Source organism: Ascaphus truei, chromosome 5 (genome assembly GCF_040206685.1).
Source record: "Ascaphus truei isolate aAscTru1 chromosome 5, aAscTru1.hap1, whole genome shotgun sequence".
Classification (NCBI taxonomy): domain Eukaryota; kingdom Metazoa; phylum Chordata; class Amphibia; order Anura; family Ascaphidae; genus Ascaphus; species Ascaphus truei.
The window spans coordinates 10,298,036-10,312,522 of NC_134487.1; the positions used below are offsets into that span (position 1 = coordinate 10,298,036).

The 14,487-nt window shown below is 47.1% G+C and overlaps 1 protein-coding gene across 2 annotated transcripts in view; it reads left to right on the forward strand.

The window, feature by feature from the left end:
- KLHDC10 (kelch domain containing 10) overlaps positions 1-14,487 on the forward strand; it is a 54,115-nt gene that overhangs the window by 59 nt on the left and 39,569 nt on the right. For both annotated transcript variants that reach the window (XM_075599341.1, XM_075599340.1), the window contains exon 1: positions 1-95. This exon is cut by the window's left edge. In XM_075599341.1, coding sequence (XP_075455456.1) covers positions 1-95 — 95 coding nt within the window. The remainder of the gene's footprint in view (positions 96-14,487) is intronic.

A 14,487-nucleotide genomic window follows, 5' to 3' on the forward strand; every position in this document is an offset into this window, starting at 1 on the left:
GGCGGCGGAGAGCCGGGGAGCCGGAGCGGAGACACAGGACCAGCCGCTCGTGCGCTTCGTGAAGCTGAGCGGGAGACCGCACCTGGGACCGGCAGGTCAGGCACCGGGGAGGGGAGATATGTAACACTTAGGAGGTCCGGAGGGGAATCCGGAGTGGCTAGGGACAGTTACGGGGGGACTGGGATGGGGTTACACCAGAGGTGCTAAGGATAATTATTAGTTAGGGGGTGAGATTTACAGGAATTTTATGGAGACTGAGGGTGTCTAATGAGGGGGAGATAGGTGGAGGGGTGACGGGACATGTGCATTGTCTGTGGGCACCAGTGACACAAAGATCTTGGTCATTAGCAGGTCAGGGAGGCTGGTGAAGGTGACGGGGACACAGAGGCTGACAAGTGGGTAGGAGATGGTGGTGTCGGGTCAGCAGACACCCCAGGTGGATGCAGGGACACCCCAGGTGGATGCAGGGACACCCCAGGTGGATGCAGGGACAGCAGGAGAGAGATGGGGGACAGGGGCTTGCAGGCATTAGGCATGGTCTCTAGTGCAGGCGCGCAATGGAGTCGTGGGACAAGGGTTAATGGGTAACCCTTGCTGCAAAGAACCTTGAATGGAACATAAATGACCGTAATTGTCACAAAATGAGTGAGACTTAACAGGCCTGAGATAGGATATAATGCCACGTCTCTTCCCCTCCAAAATTGTTATGGTTTGTAGGGACGTAATGCACCAGTGGATTTAAGGATGGTGGCCAATGGGACCAGGACAGGTGACTGTAAGAAGCACGGTCTGGTTATAGTGACAAAAGCAGATACTGTAAAGGCTGCCGTCTGTGTGATATGACTTGGTTATATGGGCAGTCCCTATATGGTATTGTGGCCATATGGGAATGCCCAGAGCTGACCTGTTAAAAACTTGTAACATTAGCCCTTGTCCCTAAAGATTGTTGGCTGTGTTTCTCATCATCCACTGCGAGGTGCAGTTAAACACCTGGCATGTTACCCTTCCACCTGCATTGTATCACAGGGAATTAAAATGAAGCGTTCGGTGAGAACTTAACGTTGCGTGCTTATTTTAGGCACTTTTTGCTAAATTCAGTGTGTTCCCCTCAGGCTTCTACAAACTGCGCTCAGCTCCTCCCTGTGGGAGAGAGTTTATAGTGGTGTATGTGGGATGTTTCCAGTGAGGTTATCAAACCTTTTTTCTCTCTCTGTGCCCTTGATTGGTTTGTTGTATTGGTTCTGAAAAATGACGTTCTCTCTCGTTCATTGTTTGTTTTATTTGTGGTAACTCATTGCCAGATCCTGGTCCATACCAAGCCCTCAATGGTACAATCCCATTTAGCAACATCTCTTGGCTTTCTCAAAGTCCGAGCCCGCCGCCGTGTAACACCATATCTATCACTTCAAATGTCCGACAAGCAGTGCAAGAAATATCGCTAAATATAAAATGTGCTGCTTTTGCAAATAAAAGTATTGCAGTAATTCCATGCTGCAATGTTTAGGATTGGGTTACAGGACAAAGGGGAGGAAATAAACTTAGTTTGCATGTCTACTATTTTTACTATTTATGTATTTATTTGCTGTAGTGCCAATAATGTATGCTGCGCTTTACAAATGAGAGAATCCAGTACAGGGAATTATAATACAATATGTACTACAACTATAAAATCAGACAATAGGAAACGATCCTGCCTGGAGGCATTTATTTATATATTCAAGAAAATCGTCAAATATGTAGTTTTTTGCATAAATATTTTTTCAGAAATAGAAAACTGCTGGAGAGTTGAGCAAAGTGTGTGTTCCCTGGAGAAATGTAGATTAGTTGTGTAGGTTGTGATACCATTTAGAACATGATTAAGGTTCTTGATAGATTACATTATAGCATATGAAGCTTTGTACATGATTGTTTGGTCTGTGACAAACTCACATTAGTCCCTTTTAAATGTTTTAGGACCTACAACAACGGATATTTGTGCAAATGTTTATCCCCCAATCTGTAAATTAGGACTGTTTCCCTATAACAACGTGGGCATGAGAAACCTCTGCTTTCTTGAGCTCTATTTATTTTTGATATATAGTGGTGACCATGTAAGGAAGGCATTCTATTTTTTTTTTTTTAACCATACACGAAAGTAAATATTAGAAGGGCATTCTTGCTCCAAAGAGCTTAGTCGTAATGCTAACGAATCGGCAGAAGTAAATACATTGGAGATCTCATTACTCAGGTGTGCTGAACACATGTCGTATTCATTAGTGTTTTTCAGGCTGCTTAAAGGGTCCAGTCCCTCTTAGGACCAAAGTGGACTAATGGCGGTGGTGTGTTTGGCAGCTTATGTGGGCGATTGCCAATCTTCTTTTAATAGTAGAATTATTTGAAAATATTTTATATAAATGTCATCTCTTTATAGTAACTAAATGCTTTTGAGTACTATTATGATCTCCGCAGCCTCACACAATATTTTCCAGGCTGCTAAATTATTCAGTGTGCGGTGAGTCATAAACTCCACTGCAATGTAGAATTCAGCTGATAACGCCTTAGGGGTTCCATAGCTTAAAGCCGGGGTGCATTTTGTAGGTAGTATACCCCTCCCAGTGCATTGCTCCCTCCTATATATGTAGTTTATATCTAAATTTGTATCCACCGCGTACTCCATAATACTTTTTTATTCATCCTGCAATGGAAGTTTAGGCTGGCAAGCAGACTCCCCCTCTGTTTACACAGCCATTGGTGATGTTTATGTTAAACAGATATTGAGAACAGACAGATGGCTCAAAGTTTATTTAAATCACCTGGAACATTTTGTAAAGGTGACATCAACAAGATATTGGGCATAGGAAAGGCTCTGCCTCAACCACCATGCCCCCCCCCCCCCTTGACAAATTGAGGAGCGTTGCTGGTAATATTGTAATTCCACAAAAATTGCTAAACTTTATTTTTTTTAAATTTTTTTTAACCTTTGAATTATTTTTGTATCCGCCTCCTGAGGTTTGATCAAAATGTATAATCTATTTGCACATCTACTACCGTATTTCATCGATTTCTAAAGCTAGGTCCCCGCTGCAGTCGGCAGCCGCGTGCACGCCTCCCACCAGCCTCTTACCTTCTATCTGACTGTCCCGATGCTTCCTTGCTCACTACACACTGACACGTCAGCCAGCAGGGGCTACAATAGGATTAAGATCCCGAGCGGCGACAGGTCACGTGGTGCGTGAGGGTTGCTCCTGCCCTGTTCCCCTAAGCATTGAAAGCAACTACACTGAACTGTGATCGGTGCGTCCTGTGGCAGTGAGCGCTGCTCCGCTTCCCCCCCGCCAGACTAGAAGCCTCTGCCGAGGTTTCCGATGAACACTGCTTGTAATGGGGAGGGCTGAAGGAGCAGAGCGGTCTGGAAGCGCAGTGAGCCCTATGTCTCCCAGCAGTGATGGCCCTGCCCCCCTCAGTCATGGCCGCGCCGACCCGTCTTGGCCACCTTTAGGCCTCAGATCGCGGTGAAGTGCCGTGCACGCGCCGCCAGCGTGCAAGGCGGGCGCGTGCAGGGGGCCTTAGCCTAAGACGCACATTTTCTTTCTCCCATTTTCACATGGCTGAAATAGGGATGCGTCTTAGAATCGATTGCGTCTTAGAATCAAGGAAATGGGGTACTTTGAGCTGGGACAGTACAATGTTGATATGTAAAAGTTGTATTTTGATCCTAACCTTATGGTCATTTTGGTGGCCAGATATTTGAATGAAATACTGGAATCCTTTGGTGCTGTATCACTGTGACGGGAGAGGGTAACCAGGCTCTCAAAGATTAAGCCCGTTTTGGTTACACCTGATCTGTTTATAAGGGTTCAAGAGTTGGCTCTTGGACCCAGTAACACTGTATGTTTCAACTGTATTTTGCGTAATAAAAGTATTTTTTGTGTTTTCCCTTTCCGGGCGTGCCAGCGAGCAGGGATTGCTGGGGGATGAGTTTCCGGGCGTGCCAGCGAGCAGGGATTGCTGGGGGATGAGTTTCCGGGCGTGCCAGCGAGCAGGGATTGCTGGGGGATGAGTTTCCGGGCGTGCCAGCGAGCAGGGATTGCTGGGGGATGAGTTTCCGGGCGTGCCAGCGTGCAGGGATTGCTGGGGGATGAGTTTCCGGGCGTGCCAGCGAGCAGGGAATCCTGGAGGATGAGTTTCTGGGCGTGCCAGCGAGCAGGGATTGCTGGGGGATGAGTTTTACAGGCGTTTTTTTGCGGAGGAATTGTTGTCAGAATGTGCCTAGGAGGTTGGGGTCCGGAGTTGTCGGTTCCCCTAAAAATGTACCCGGGATTCGTGCCTGATTCTCGGATACATGTAGGCACATTGTCCCGGCAATACCTCCCCTTGAAAGCGCGACACCACTAGGGTTCCCTGCTTCAGCATAGCCTGAAAAGGTGAATGGGGCGTAGGGTTGAACAAGTGTCCTTGTAGCTGAGGGGATCCCTAGGTTAAGTGGGGTACCCCAGCTAGTGCCCAAGTGACCCCAAATCTGTATTGGGTTTGTGGGTGCCCCAACCGTATATAAGGTTGTGGGGGGACTCTGAGTCCAGATTAAGTCCCACAAGATAGTGTAAGGGGAATAAGGCTGATGGGTATAAAAGTAAATCTTTCTTATTCTATTCCCCATACCCAGAGACTTAGGAATGTATTAGAACCACGCTTTATTAAATGTTATGTGCTTGTTACATTCTGAACCTATGCCTAAACAGACTGCCAGGGCTAACCATAGGCGCCGGTAAGTCTGCTGGACATCGATTTCAAAGAAACCAGAGGATGCACAGAGGTGAGAAAAGCATTTGGTTAGCGGGGAAGGGCTGCGTACCCAGGTCCGGAGAACAATGGCAGTCATCTAGGATGCCACTTGCTCTGCCAGACCTGGAAGAGCCTGTCCCAGCGGGTGGCCTTGAGATAGCCAGAGACTGAGGTGCTAGGCTTGAGCATGTCTCCTGGCTATCTCATATTTCCCGCTGACCCGGCTTTTCTTAACGGCTTGGCTCTGATTTGGTTGCTGGGAAAGTTCCCATGCGATGATTGGCTGCTAAGAATACTATAAAGAACCTGTGAGCCAATGAGATTTGAGCTCTCCGGTAGTAAGAGGGGGTGGGCTTTTCAAAGTTGCTCTTGTGCAAGTAGCAGAGCAACCGGCTTTGGTTTCCAGCCAGAAAAGCCGCCCGCCAGATTCTAAGTCCCGACTTTTGCGTCCACGTTCTCAAAATTGAACATAGCGGACGCGGCTGGGATTTGATGCCGATTTTGAGTTCCATGAGATTTGGAGTAACTCGCGGTGAAGAAAGTCCAAGTTCTCCGGAGAGAAGGGAGGAGTCGTGTGGAACTTCACGCCGGTTTGGGTACCAGGAGATTCAGGGCTAAGTCCCGGTCAGGGTAAAACTCTTATTTAGGGTTCCCTGCATTTAGGAAAGTCTAGTTTTCAAACCTAGACCCCCAGTAAGTGTGTCTTTTTGTCTGTATTTTGTGTTCCATTATGTGAAATTTGTGCGAATAAACTTCAATTTATTTCATTACCTTGTTTTGATCAGTGAATGATCCCGGTTAAAAAAGTGTAAATTGCCTGGTCTTCCGTGACAATCACAAACTAGGTTAAAAACACCAGTGCATAGGGCAGTGGTTTCCAACCTCCTGCTTCCCTTTTTTTTTTTTTTAAAGGAACCGTAGGTGTAATTCTGCGGAACCCCAACCCTCTCTAATAGCGCGTCTGAGATTAGATGCATTGTAAGGAACCCCAACCCCCTCTAATAGCGCGTCTGATATCAGATGCATTGTAAGGAACCCCAACCCTCTCTAATAGCGCGTCTGAGATCAGATGCATTGTAAGGAACCCCAACCCTCTCTAATAGCGTGTCTGAGATTAGATGCATTATAAATTCTTCTGTATTTGGCACAATTTTAAAATGACCTGAAAATTGCAGGGAACCCTTTTAGGCATGCCTGGGGAACACAAGGGTTCCTAGGAATCCTGTTTGAAAAACCCTGGCATAGACGGACTCCTGTGATTAGTATCAGGGTGTTTTTTGGAACCCGAAATTGCATTAAACACCTAGTGATTCTGCAACACATTCATCAGTGGGGGATATTTTACCCGCACAACGGCTAAAAGAAAAAAGACCAACCTTTTTACTGAAATAATATTTTGAAGGTTATTGCAATGTTAAGTAGAACATACTAGAGATGTATATTTTTTTTAATATACATAAATACATATATTCTGTTGCAGCAATGATAGGGTACTTTTAATGCTCATAGATCATATGGGCTGAGGTAGTGTAGAGGCTATGTAAAGGTTAAAAAAATAGTTTGTGTGCGCATTGTCTGCACTGCCATTGAAACCCCCTTCTTTTGAGTTATCATCAGTTCCCAGGTAAAGTTGGAGCATTTCTAAATCGGTGCCGGTATAATTCAGTGGGGAAATGGGAACCATTGAAGTATTGCCTCTCTGTATAGTGGCAAACCACATGGCAGGTCCGGCGTCTTCTAAGGAATTTCTGGGGTCTGTCTGGTGATGGGGAAGTCGTGTGGACACATTTTAACATAATCCTTTGTACTAATTGGTGTATGCGGAGGGGAGAAAATCGTTGGTTTAGTGCTTTATTTACATAGCAAAGCATGATGCAAAAATGGCCCTCACGAGTTGTGTACATAAGCACATAATATACATGCAGCCATGGCATTTTGCTGTGTATCTTACCCATATATACTAGGCAGCACTGGTTAAATAATGCAGGTATTTCTGCCTAAAGAGCAGGAAACTGTATTTCTAACGTGCCAAAATATTCTGTAGCGCAGTACAATAGGGTTGGAAGACTGTAACAGCACAATATCAAATATTAACGTACAGTATGTACGCAGGGTCCTGCTCCAGGGAGCTTGCAATCTAGAAGGAAGGGTGAGTGTAAACATAAGGTACAGGAGGAGGTGGGTGTGTTTCTGAGAGCTGCTTGTTAATTAAACGAGTTGAGGAAAGAAGTAAATGGGATGGTGCAGTATCAGGTCAGCGGTAACATCAGGAAGTCGGCAAACTGTGGGGCTGCCAAAGGCTGCAGGTCTTATTTCTAAGAGACCCTGAGGTGAAGTGCAGAACCAGACACCCACATCATAGGTGGGAGAGATGCTAACTCTGGCTTAGTGGGCAGGAGCAGCGAGGGTGAAGCACAATGGGGGAGACCGTCTTAGAAATAACACCAGAGTGACGGCAAAGGTGGCCCTCTCCTGTCTGAGGTGAACGTTGTGTCAGGGGGTAGCCAGTCCTTCATAATAAAGGTGAAGCCCGACTGGTTACCCCTGAAAAGTGTCTCCCTGGTAGCTAAGTAGCACCATAAGCCAGGGACAATGTAATGTACCATACAATGTAAAAGCATGCCCTGTTTTTTGACTTTACCTGTTCCCCTTGTCCCAGACACATGAAACTTCAGGAGTGTAAGTTTTAGGTGGGATATTTGGGTCGAAATACATGTATCTTGTTTTGTAGGAGTTCGGGGGGACAAAGTTACTGGTAGTCCTGTAATTCTCCCCGACGTGCAAGCTTGAGTTGCGGGTACGCGGGGGGAATAACACTGGGGCTACACAGTGTCCCCCAGAATCCTGGTTTTCGAGCCGAAGTATCCCAGACCCATTTCCCTCACAGGTATAAGGTCCCCCAAGGCATATTCTTTATTGAAGTATGTTTTGCAGTGTTGTGTGCATTTTTGTATAAATGTCTATTCAGCCAGCCCGGACATCCACATAGGCGCCGGGATGTCTAGATAGACATTGGAGTTCAAAGGAGAGAGGATGTCCAGAGGTGACCAAACTGTCCGGAGTACAAAGGCACCCTGTGGGGACACCTTTTTGAGACTGCCAGACCTGGTGGAGCCTGCCTAGCGGGTGGCAATGGGTTGGCTGGGGGAAGATGCAGCTCGTAGGCGCGTTTCCCATTGGCTAATTCATATTTCTAGCTGAGCCGGCTTGGCATGCCGCCTCCTCTAACGTCAGCCAAGAGTTGAGCCCCCATTTCTATTGGCCAGTGGGAGGGAATTCCCACTCTCTGATTGGTCGCTCCTCCTACTTCCATGCTGAACATAGGACAGCGGAGGTTAGGAGACGGCCGAGGCAGAGAACCAGACCATCTTGTGACTTGTTGATGAAGCGCGGGCGGCTTTTCAAAGTTGCTGTCACGAATAGCAGAGCAATCGGCTTCAGTTCTGAGGTTAGGAAAGTCTGACCTGCAGAGACTCAGGCTGAATCCCCGCTGGCGCTGAGCGCGCTCATGCTTGGAGAGCTCTCCAAACATGAGCTCCGGGTGTCCTGCATGTACACGCGCTGGGGGGGGCATTGAGTGCGCTGGAAAGTATAATTTTTTTGTTTACATAAGCACTGCGCGCCAGTGAGTGTGTGCCCGCGCACGAGTGAGCACCGCATGAGATATATGTAAGTAACCGCGGCAAGCACCAGCGGGGACGCTGCGAACCTGCTGCGGCCGGCGGGGCGTGCGGCCGCGAACCACCAGAACCTTGCCCGAATGGTCCCTGCCCCCGCTGCCTCCTTCCGGCAGGGCTGACTACATCCTGTGACGCGTCAGCCGGCCGATGCTGCAAGAATCTAGTGATTTTCGGCGCTGACGCGTCATGTGGTACGCGAGTCAGCCAATGGGGAGGAGGGGAGGGAAGGAGCTAGATGGGAGGCGCCTTGGGCGGGGAGCAGGGAAGGAGCTGCGGGTTAAAGTGTGTGTGTGTGTGTGTGTGTGTGTGTGTGTGTGTGTGTGTGTGTACACGGCACCACGATCAGATCCCTCCCACTGCCGCCCGCCGCCGCCCCACTCCCGCCCCCCTCCCGCTCCGGCTCCCTGCAGACCGCATATCGCGGTCTGTGTCTGTCAGCGCCCCGCCTGTCTGCAATGCGGGCACGCTGACTGAGGGAGCGAAGCCTTAGCCTAAGTCAGACGCTAAGTCCAAGTTCTGAAAATAGAACGTCGCGGCTAAGCTTTTTAGCCGAAAAGAGGACCAGGAAGGCAGGAGGGATTTCCCGGTCTGGGTAAGCTCTCCGAAGCAGGCACCCTGCACCTATTTGAGGCTAGGTGCACCAGGGGAGACAAGGCAGGGGGCGCAGCAACAAAAGTTTGCGCACCCCTGGTCTGGGTGCTGGGAAGGCTAGAGTTGTTGGGAGATCATGTTAAAGAAACAAGGTGGACAGAGGGATGAAAGAGTAAAAGTTACACAGAATGGCAAACTTCCTGCAATAACAGGTTTCCAGCTTATTTTGTGCTTGGAGTCCCCTTTTTTGTTTAATTTGGCACCTAGAAGAAAGATGTTTGTGTCACTTCACCCGTTCACTGACCCTTGTACCAGAGCTTGTCCTGTAGGGTGTCTGTTTGTTTGTGTCTGTTTGTTGGCACTTTGTTTAGTTTACCTGTGCGTGTGCATTAGTGTTTGCACCCAGTCTGTGCTTCCCAGAGTATAGCTTGGTGAGAGCACTACCTTTTTTATGAAGTATGTGAACTTGGTTGAACTCCTGGTCAGCTTGGGCAAGTCACTTTATCTCCCTGTACCCAAAACATAAATTAGATTGTAAGCTCTTTGGTGCAGGGATTCATTGTGCCTGCAAAACTCTGTGTACGCTCGGCACTATACAAGAGAATATTATTAAAGGGAGCAGAAAGTGAAGTATAGTTCCCCGTCTTTAATATATAATGAAATAGTCTTCCCTGCGCTGGAGGAAAAAACTCAAATAAATGGGGCAAAAATAATCCAACAGAGGTCGGGTTTTCAGGATATCCCTGCTTCAGCACAGGTAGTGCAAGTCGTCAAAGGCTGAGCAACCCGTGCTTAAGCAGGGTAAATCCTGAAAACCCGACCTGTAGGTGGCCCTTGAGGTTGGCCACCCCTGATTCTAGAGTAAGGAGGAGTTAAAAGGCTGTGACCAGGCTGTGTCTCGTTTGTTTTGCTCTTTGTCACAGCAGGGTGGGAAGTCTGAGAAGAGCAAAGAGCAAAATGACTTATCGTGCTTGATCTATCCTGGTCATACGTACCCTTCCAACGCCTCTCCTGTGTCGTCGTACTATAACTGTGTATTGCATGGGTATTCCGAGGAAGGGAAGGTATCGTTCTGGAACTTTTGGGTGGATCCAATCTAGAACCAATAATAGTTGCCAAATTATTTTTTTAGTTTAGAGTGGTTCTGACAGCCCTGTTCCTCCTTGAGGGTAACATCAGGAGATTGGATGGGCCATTTTGCCGTGTCTATGTTTTAAGCGACGTGAATAACGCTTTATTATACTTTTTTTTTTTCTTCGAGTAATTAAATCCTCTCTTTATCAATATTTGTACTTGTACATTTTTTTTAACCTGCACAATTTTTGTCCTGTGAAGGTGAGCAAAAGGATAGGTGGTGGCTTTGTGGGGAACGTACTGACATTGAGGTGAGAGCGAGCCTGGTTCAGCCCTGTCATTTAACCCCCATTGGACTTTAGACATTAGATTGGTAGGTCTTCAGGGCAGGTCACTGCTTATTTAAACAATATGCCCAGCTCTGCGTAGCATATACTGCAAGGAGGGAAAAAATGGGACCTTGCAGAAGACATCTAGATAACGCTTCAATATATAGAATATCATAAAATCGAAGACTCAACCATCCCTATTTTTAAAAATTTTTTTTATTTACTTGATTTACATGTTCCTGTGTTGGGTAAGAAAGGGAACGTATTCCAAAGTGCCCTTTTTTTTCTCCCCCTCCCCTCCCCCCCATCCGCACCCCCGATACATGAGGAGGCCAGGAAACATTGGGCTGTGTGTGGCTCAGATAACTTTGATCCTCTGGTTTCGGTGACTGAGGGTGGCTGGGATCGCAGCCATGTTCTTGTGCGATTAAATTCTTTATACCCATTCTGCTGCCACGTCCTGAGGTGCCCCGAGGAGCAGGGCACCTTTATAAATGGTCTCCTGTGAGCTTTTCCACTTCCTGGTGGGTACAATGAAGTGAGATTTAACCCATTGCCACCTGGCTGTGGGATTCAATGCGATATAATGAAATGCCCCTTTGTCTGCAAAATGGTTTCGACCTCTTTATCATGGAGTATAGAAACTGGTTTTCCAGAAATACTCATTTACTTTTTGGATGTTATTTTCTGAAAGTTGCAAATTATAACACATCCCCCAATGTCCCATGTCTTGTCGGAATATTTAACGTGACAATATTTCCTATGACTACACACCGCGCTTGTATCCACATGTGTTTAAACATGAGCTAGGAATGGCAGACAAGACAATTCCATTTCACAAAGTTGGGAACTCATCCATGCATCTTATTTGTCAGTATTTTGGATTACCTGCACTTTGAGGTTTAAGACGTGGCACCATGTTGCATCTTTTTATGTAGGGAGGTAATTGCACTCAGGGATGGAGCTCCTTCCTCTGGGAATCCTTCATGTGTGCTTTTTCTAACAGAAGGAAAGCAGAATTTGGCAAGCAGACACTGTTCCTATACTTGGCAGTATTTATTGTGGCTTTGACTACATGGCCCTTGACTACTATCATTTTGTACGGCTCTGGCTGGGAGAGCTATTTTTACTGCCTAATTTGAGCAATACATCCTAAAACTGGATATATTCCAAGTAGGTAATAGAAAACCTAGCTACAGAGCAGGGGTGGACAGGTGGTCATCTCCAGTAAGTATGCTCTAGCCTTTTTATAGGCTGGCATGTGGATTCTCAATCAGTGGGCCCTGTAACACCCCCATGACCCTCCACCATTTCCGAAACCTGTGCGTTGCTGTGAGACGTGGTGACCTGGGAAACCAATACAATAAATGGTATGCTTAATGAAGCTGAGAGTGTAATGTGGGTTGTACTCATTCACGTATCCATACACTATAGGACAATGCAGTCTTGTGTTGTATTTTGTTTCCTAGGTTTGTGTCAATAATTCCTCAGCTGTTTGCACACCAGGAGGTTGCTATTGACCCTTTGGCAGCACATGTTAAAGCTGCAGTTCAGTCAATATCCTGCATGTTTTTTTTTTTTTAATAAATCAGTTCTGTAGTAAGAAAAAATACTTTTAGCATTTTCTGTTTTAAAAAAAACAACTTTGAAAGACCAATTTTCTAGTATTCTATTTTAACAGCCATTTGCTAAGGCACTGCCCCTTCATGTCCTGTCACAAGCCCTGTCACACCCCTTTGTCAGCCCTGCCCTCCCTCTAGCACGTCAGTGCAGGAGTGCTCATGAATATTCATGAGCTTCCACTGCCAGTCAAGCAGATTATAAACAAATGCCAGCTTTTAATATGTCACCAAATTTCGACCTATCAATACATGGAAAACGAATTGAGCTGCAGCTATACTGTTCTTTAGGTAATTAGAGATTGCACACATAAAACTATTGAAGTAAAAAAATAAATGTAAAAAAAAAAAAAGACTGAACTGCAGCTTTAAGCGACGTATCTTGCTGTCTGACGCACAAGAATCCTTTTGGATTCTGTCCACGATGGGAGAGCCTTGTTGTTGGGCAACGGATAGTGAAGGCAATTGGCTATGAAAAAACACACCCCATCACCGAGCAGAATATGTAACAACTCCCACTACTCCATTTCATCATATTTGCAAAGTCTTCCAAAACCAGCCTCAAATGTATCTCCCTTACTGGGCTTAAACCCATAACCATTGTACTGCTGGAATGCCCAGACTGCCATGGGTCTTCTGTCTCCGAGGTCCCATCACTAGTACAGCAATGGCATTCCCGTGACCCGCCCCCGTTATTCATGGTGTGGTTCTGTCTTAGCGGCTGATTCGGTGTACTCCGTGGTTAGTTTCAGCCATTGTACCATTTGTATGATGCTCCTTTTTTATGCACCGGATTGAACTGCTCATCGTTCTGCTGTCCTTCCATGCTAACTTGTCTTATTGTATTACTCCTGGATGCAGCTGGCCATACAGGCAATAACCAGCATGTGATGGGCCTTTCAGACTCTCTGCAGGTAGAGTAAGGTGTCATGCACTGTACCCTCCCCACCCCTTAGGCCTCGGGCATGGTCAGCGCTTAGGTGCTGACCCGTGCTGAGGCGCGCTGCTGCTCGGCACTGAGTCCCTGCAGCCGCAATGAGAGCGGCTTTAGCAGGGGCTCGCGCACGCCTGCGGAAGCGTGTGTCTTAACAAATGTTAAGTTTCAGAGCTCGTCTGAGCGCAGGGCCGGTCACGTGAGCGGTTCGCCCAATGAGGTCGAACCAGCTCCGTGACGTCACCGGCCTGCCCACAGACGGTGCACGCTCTAAGGCCAGGGAAAGCACCGCTTTCCCTGAGCCTCAGCGCGCCTCCGCACGGGCGAAGTGGGGACTAAGCCTTAGTGAGGGTGTGAAAGGGGTTAACTGCCCAGGTGTCTTGCTCCCCTCCTTGCGGGGCATTATAAATGAGCACATACCCCAACAACCCCAAAAGGGAGCACATTTCCCCCCCATCTCTCTTCCCCCCCCAAATAAATGCACAATTTGTGTTGAAATAAAAAAAAATTAAGTGTGTTTTCCCCCCCCCCTCATTTTATAAAACGGGACGTAAAACATGTCTGTAAACAAGGACTCCTTTCCCAGGTGCACGGGCTCAATTATAGCTGGGAGACTGTAAATAATAATACTAGATTTAATACAGTAACCGTTTCGGTCTTTTACAAAAGACCAGAGAGCCACATACCCCCAGGTGAACAGATCATTTGCGGTGTGTGTGTCTTCTACTTCTGGTGCTGGTTCTCCGTGGTATGCTGCAAGCACGCTGTTATACAACACTGGATCAACAATAAACCGCAAACGCACACACATGAGGCGGCGGAGGTGCATGGGGTAGTTGGGTGGCGGTGTGGGTACAGGGGGTGGAGGTGATGCAGAATGTAATCTGTAATATGCTATCGTTTGACACACACACACACACACACACACACACACACACACACACACACACACACACACACACACACACACACACACACACACACACACACACACACACCACCCCCTTCTTTCTGGGAGGTAATCCAAAGGTACAACCACCCTGACACCCCCCCCCACCCCCCTCCCCTCCAGAAGTGTGTTTCTGCAATGTTCCAATAAAAGAAAGCATTTGAGCTTACATCTGGCACCAGAAACACCCCCCCCCCCTGCTGTTGCTGTTCATTGTTGATCTAATTTGTGTCAGTCTTAAACTCCATTCCTGTTTGATCTTTGAGAGAGTCCAGACCTCCTGATGTGCCTGTAAGGCTGTGACCTGTCAGTCGTTTGCCACTTTCCCTTGACAAAGGGCATTCTTATGACCTGAATGTAGGATCCTTTCAGTAACACCCCCCTCCCCAGATAAGCCTCCCTCCCATGAACATATTTGGGTAACTGGGATAATCTGTCCTCCAACATGTCATTTTTTTATATAAATATAGAAAGCTGGATTTCTAGGAAAATTAAATCTATTACCCTAATTCAGGGCTTCTCGAGATTCCCTCCCCCCAAACAGGTCAGG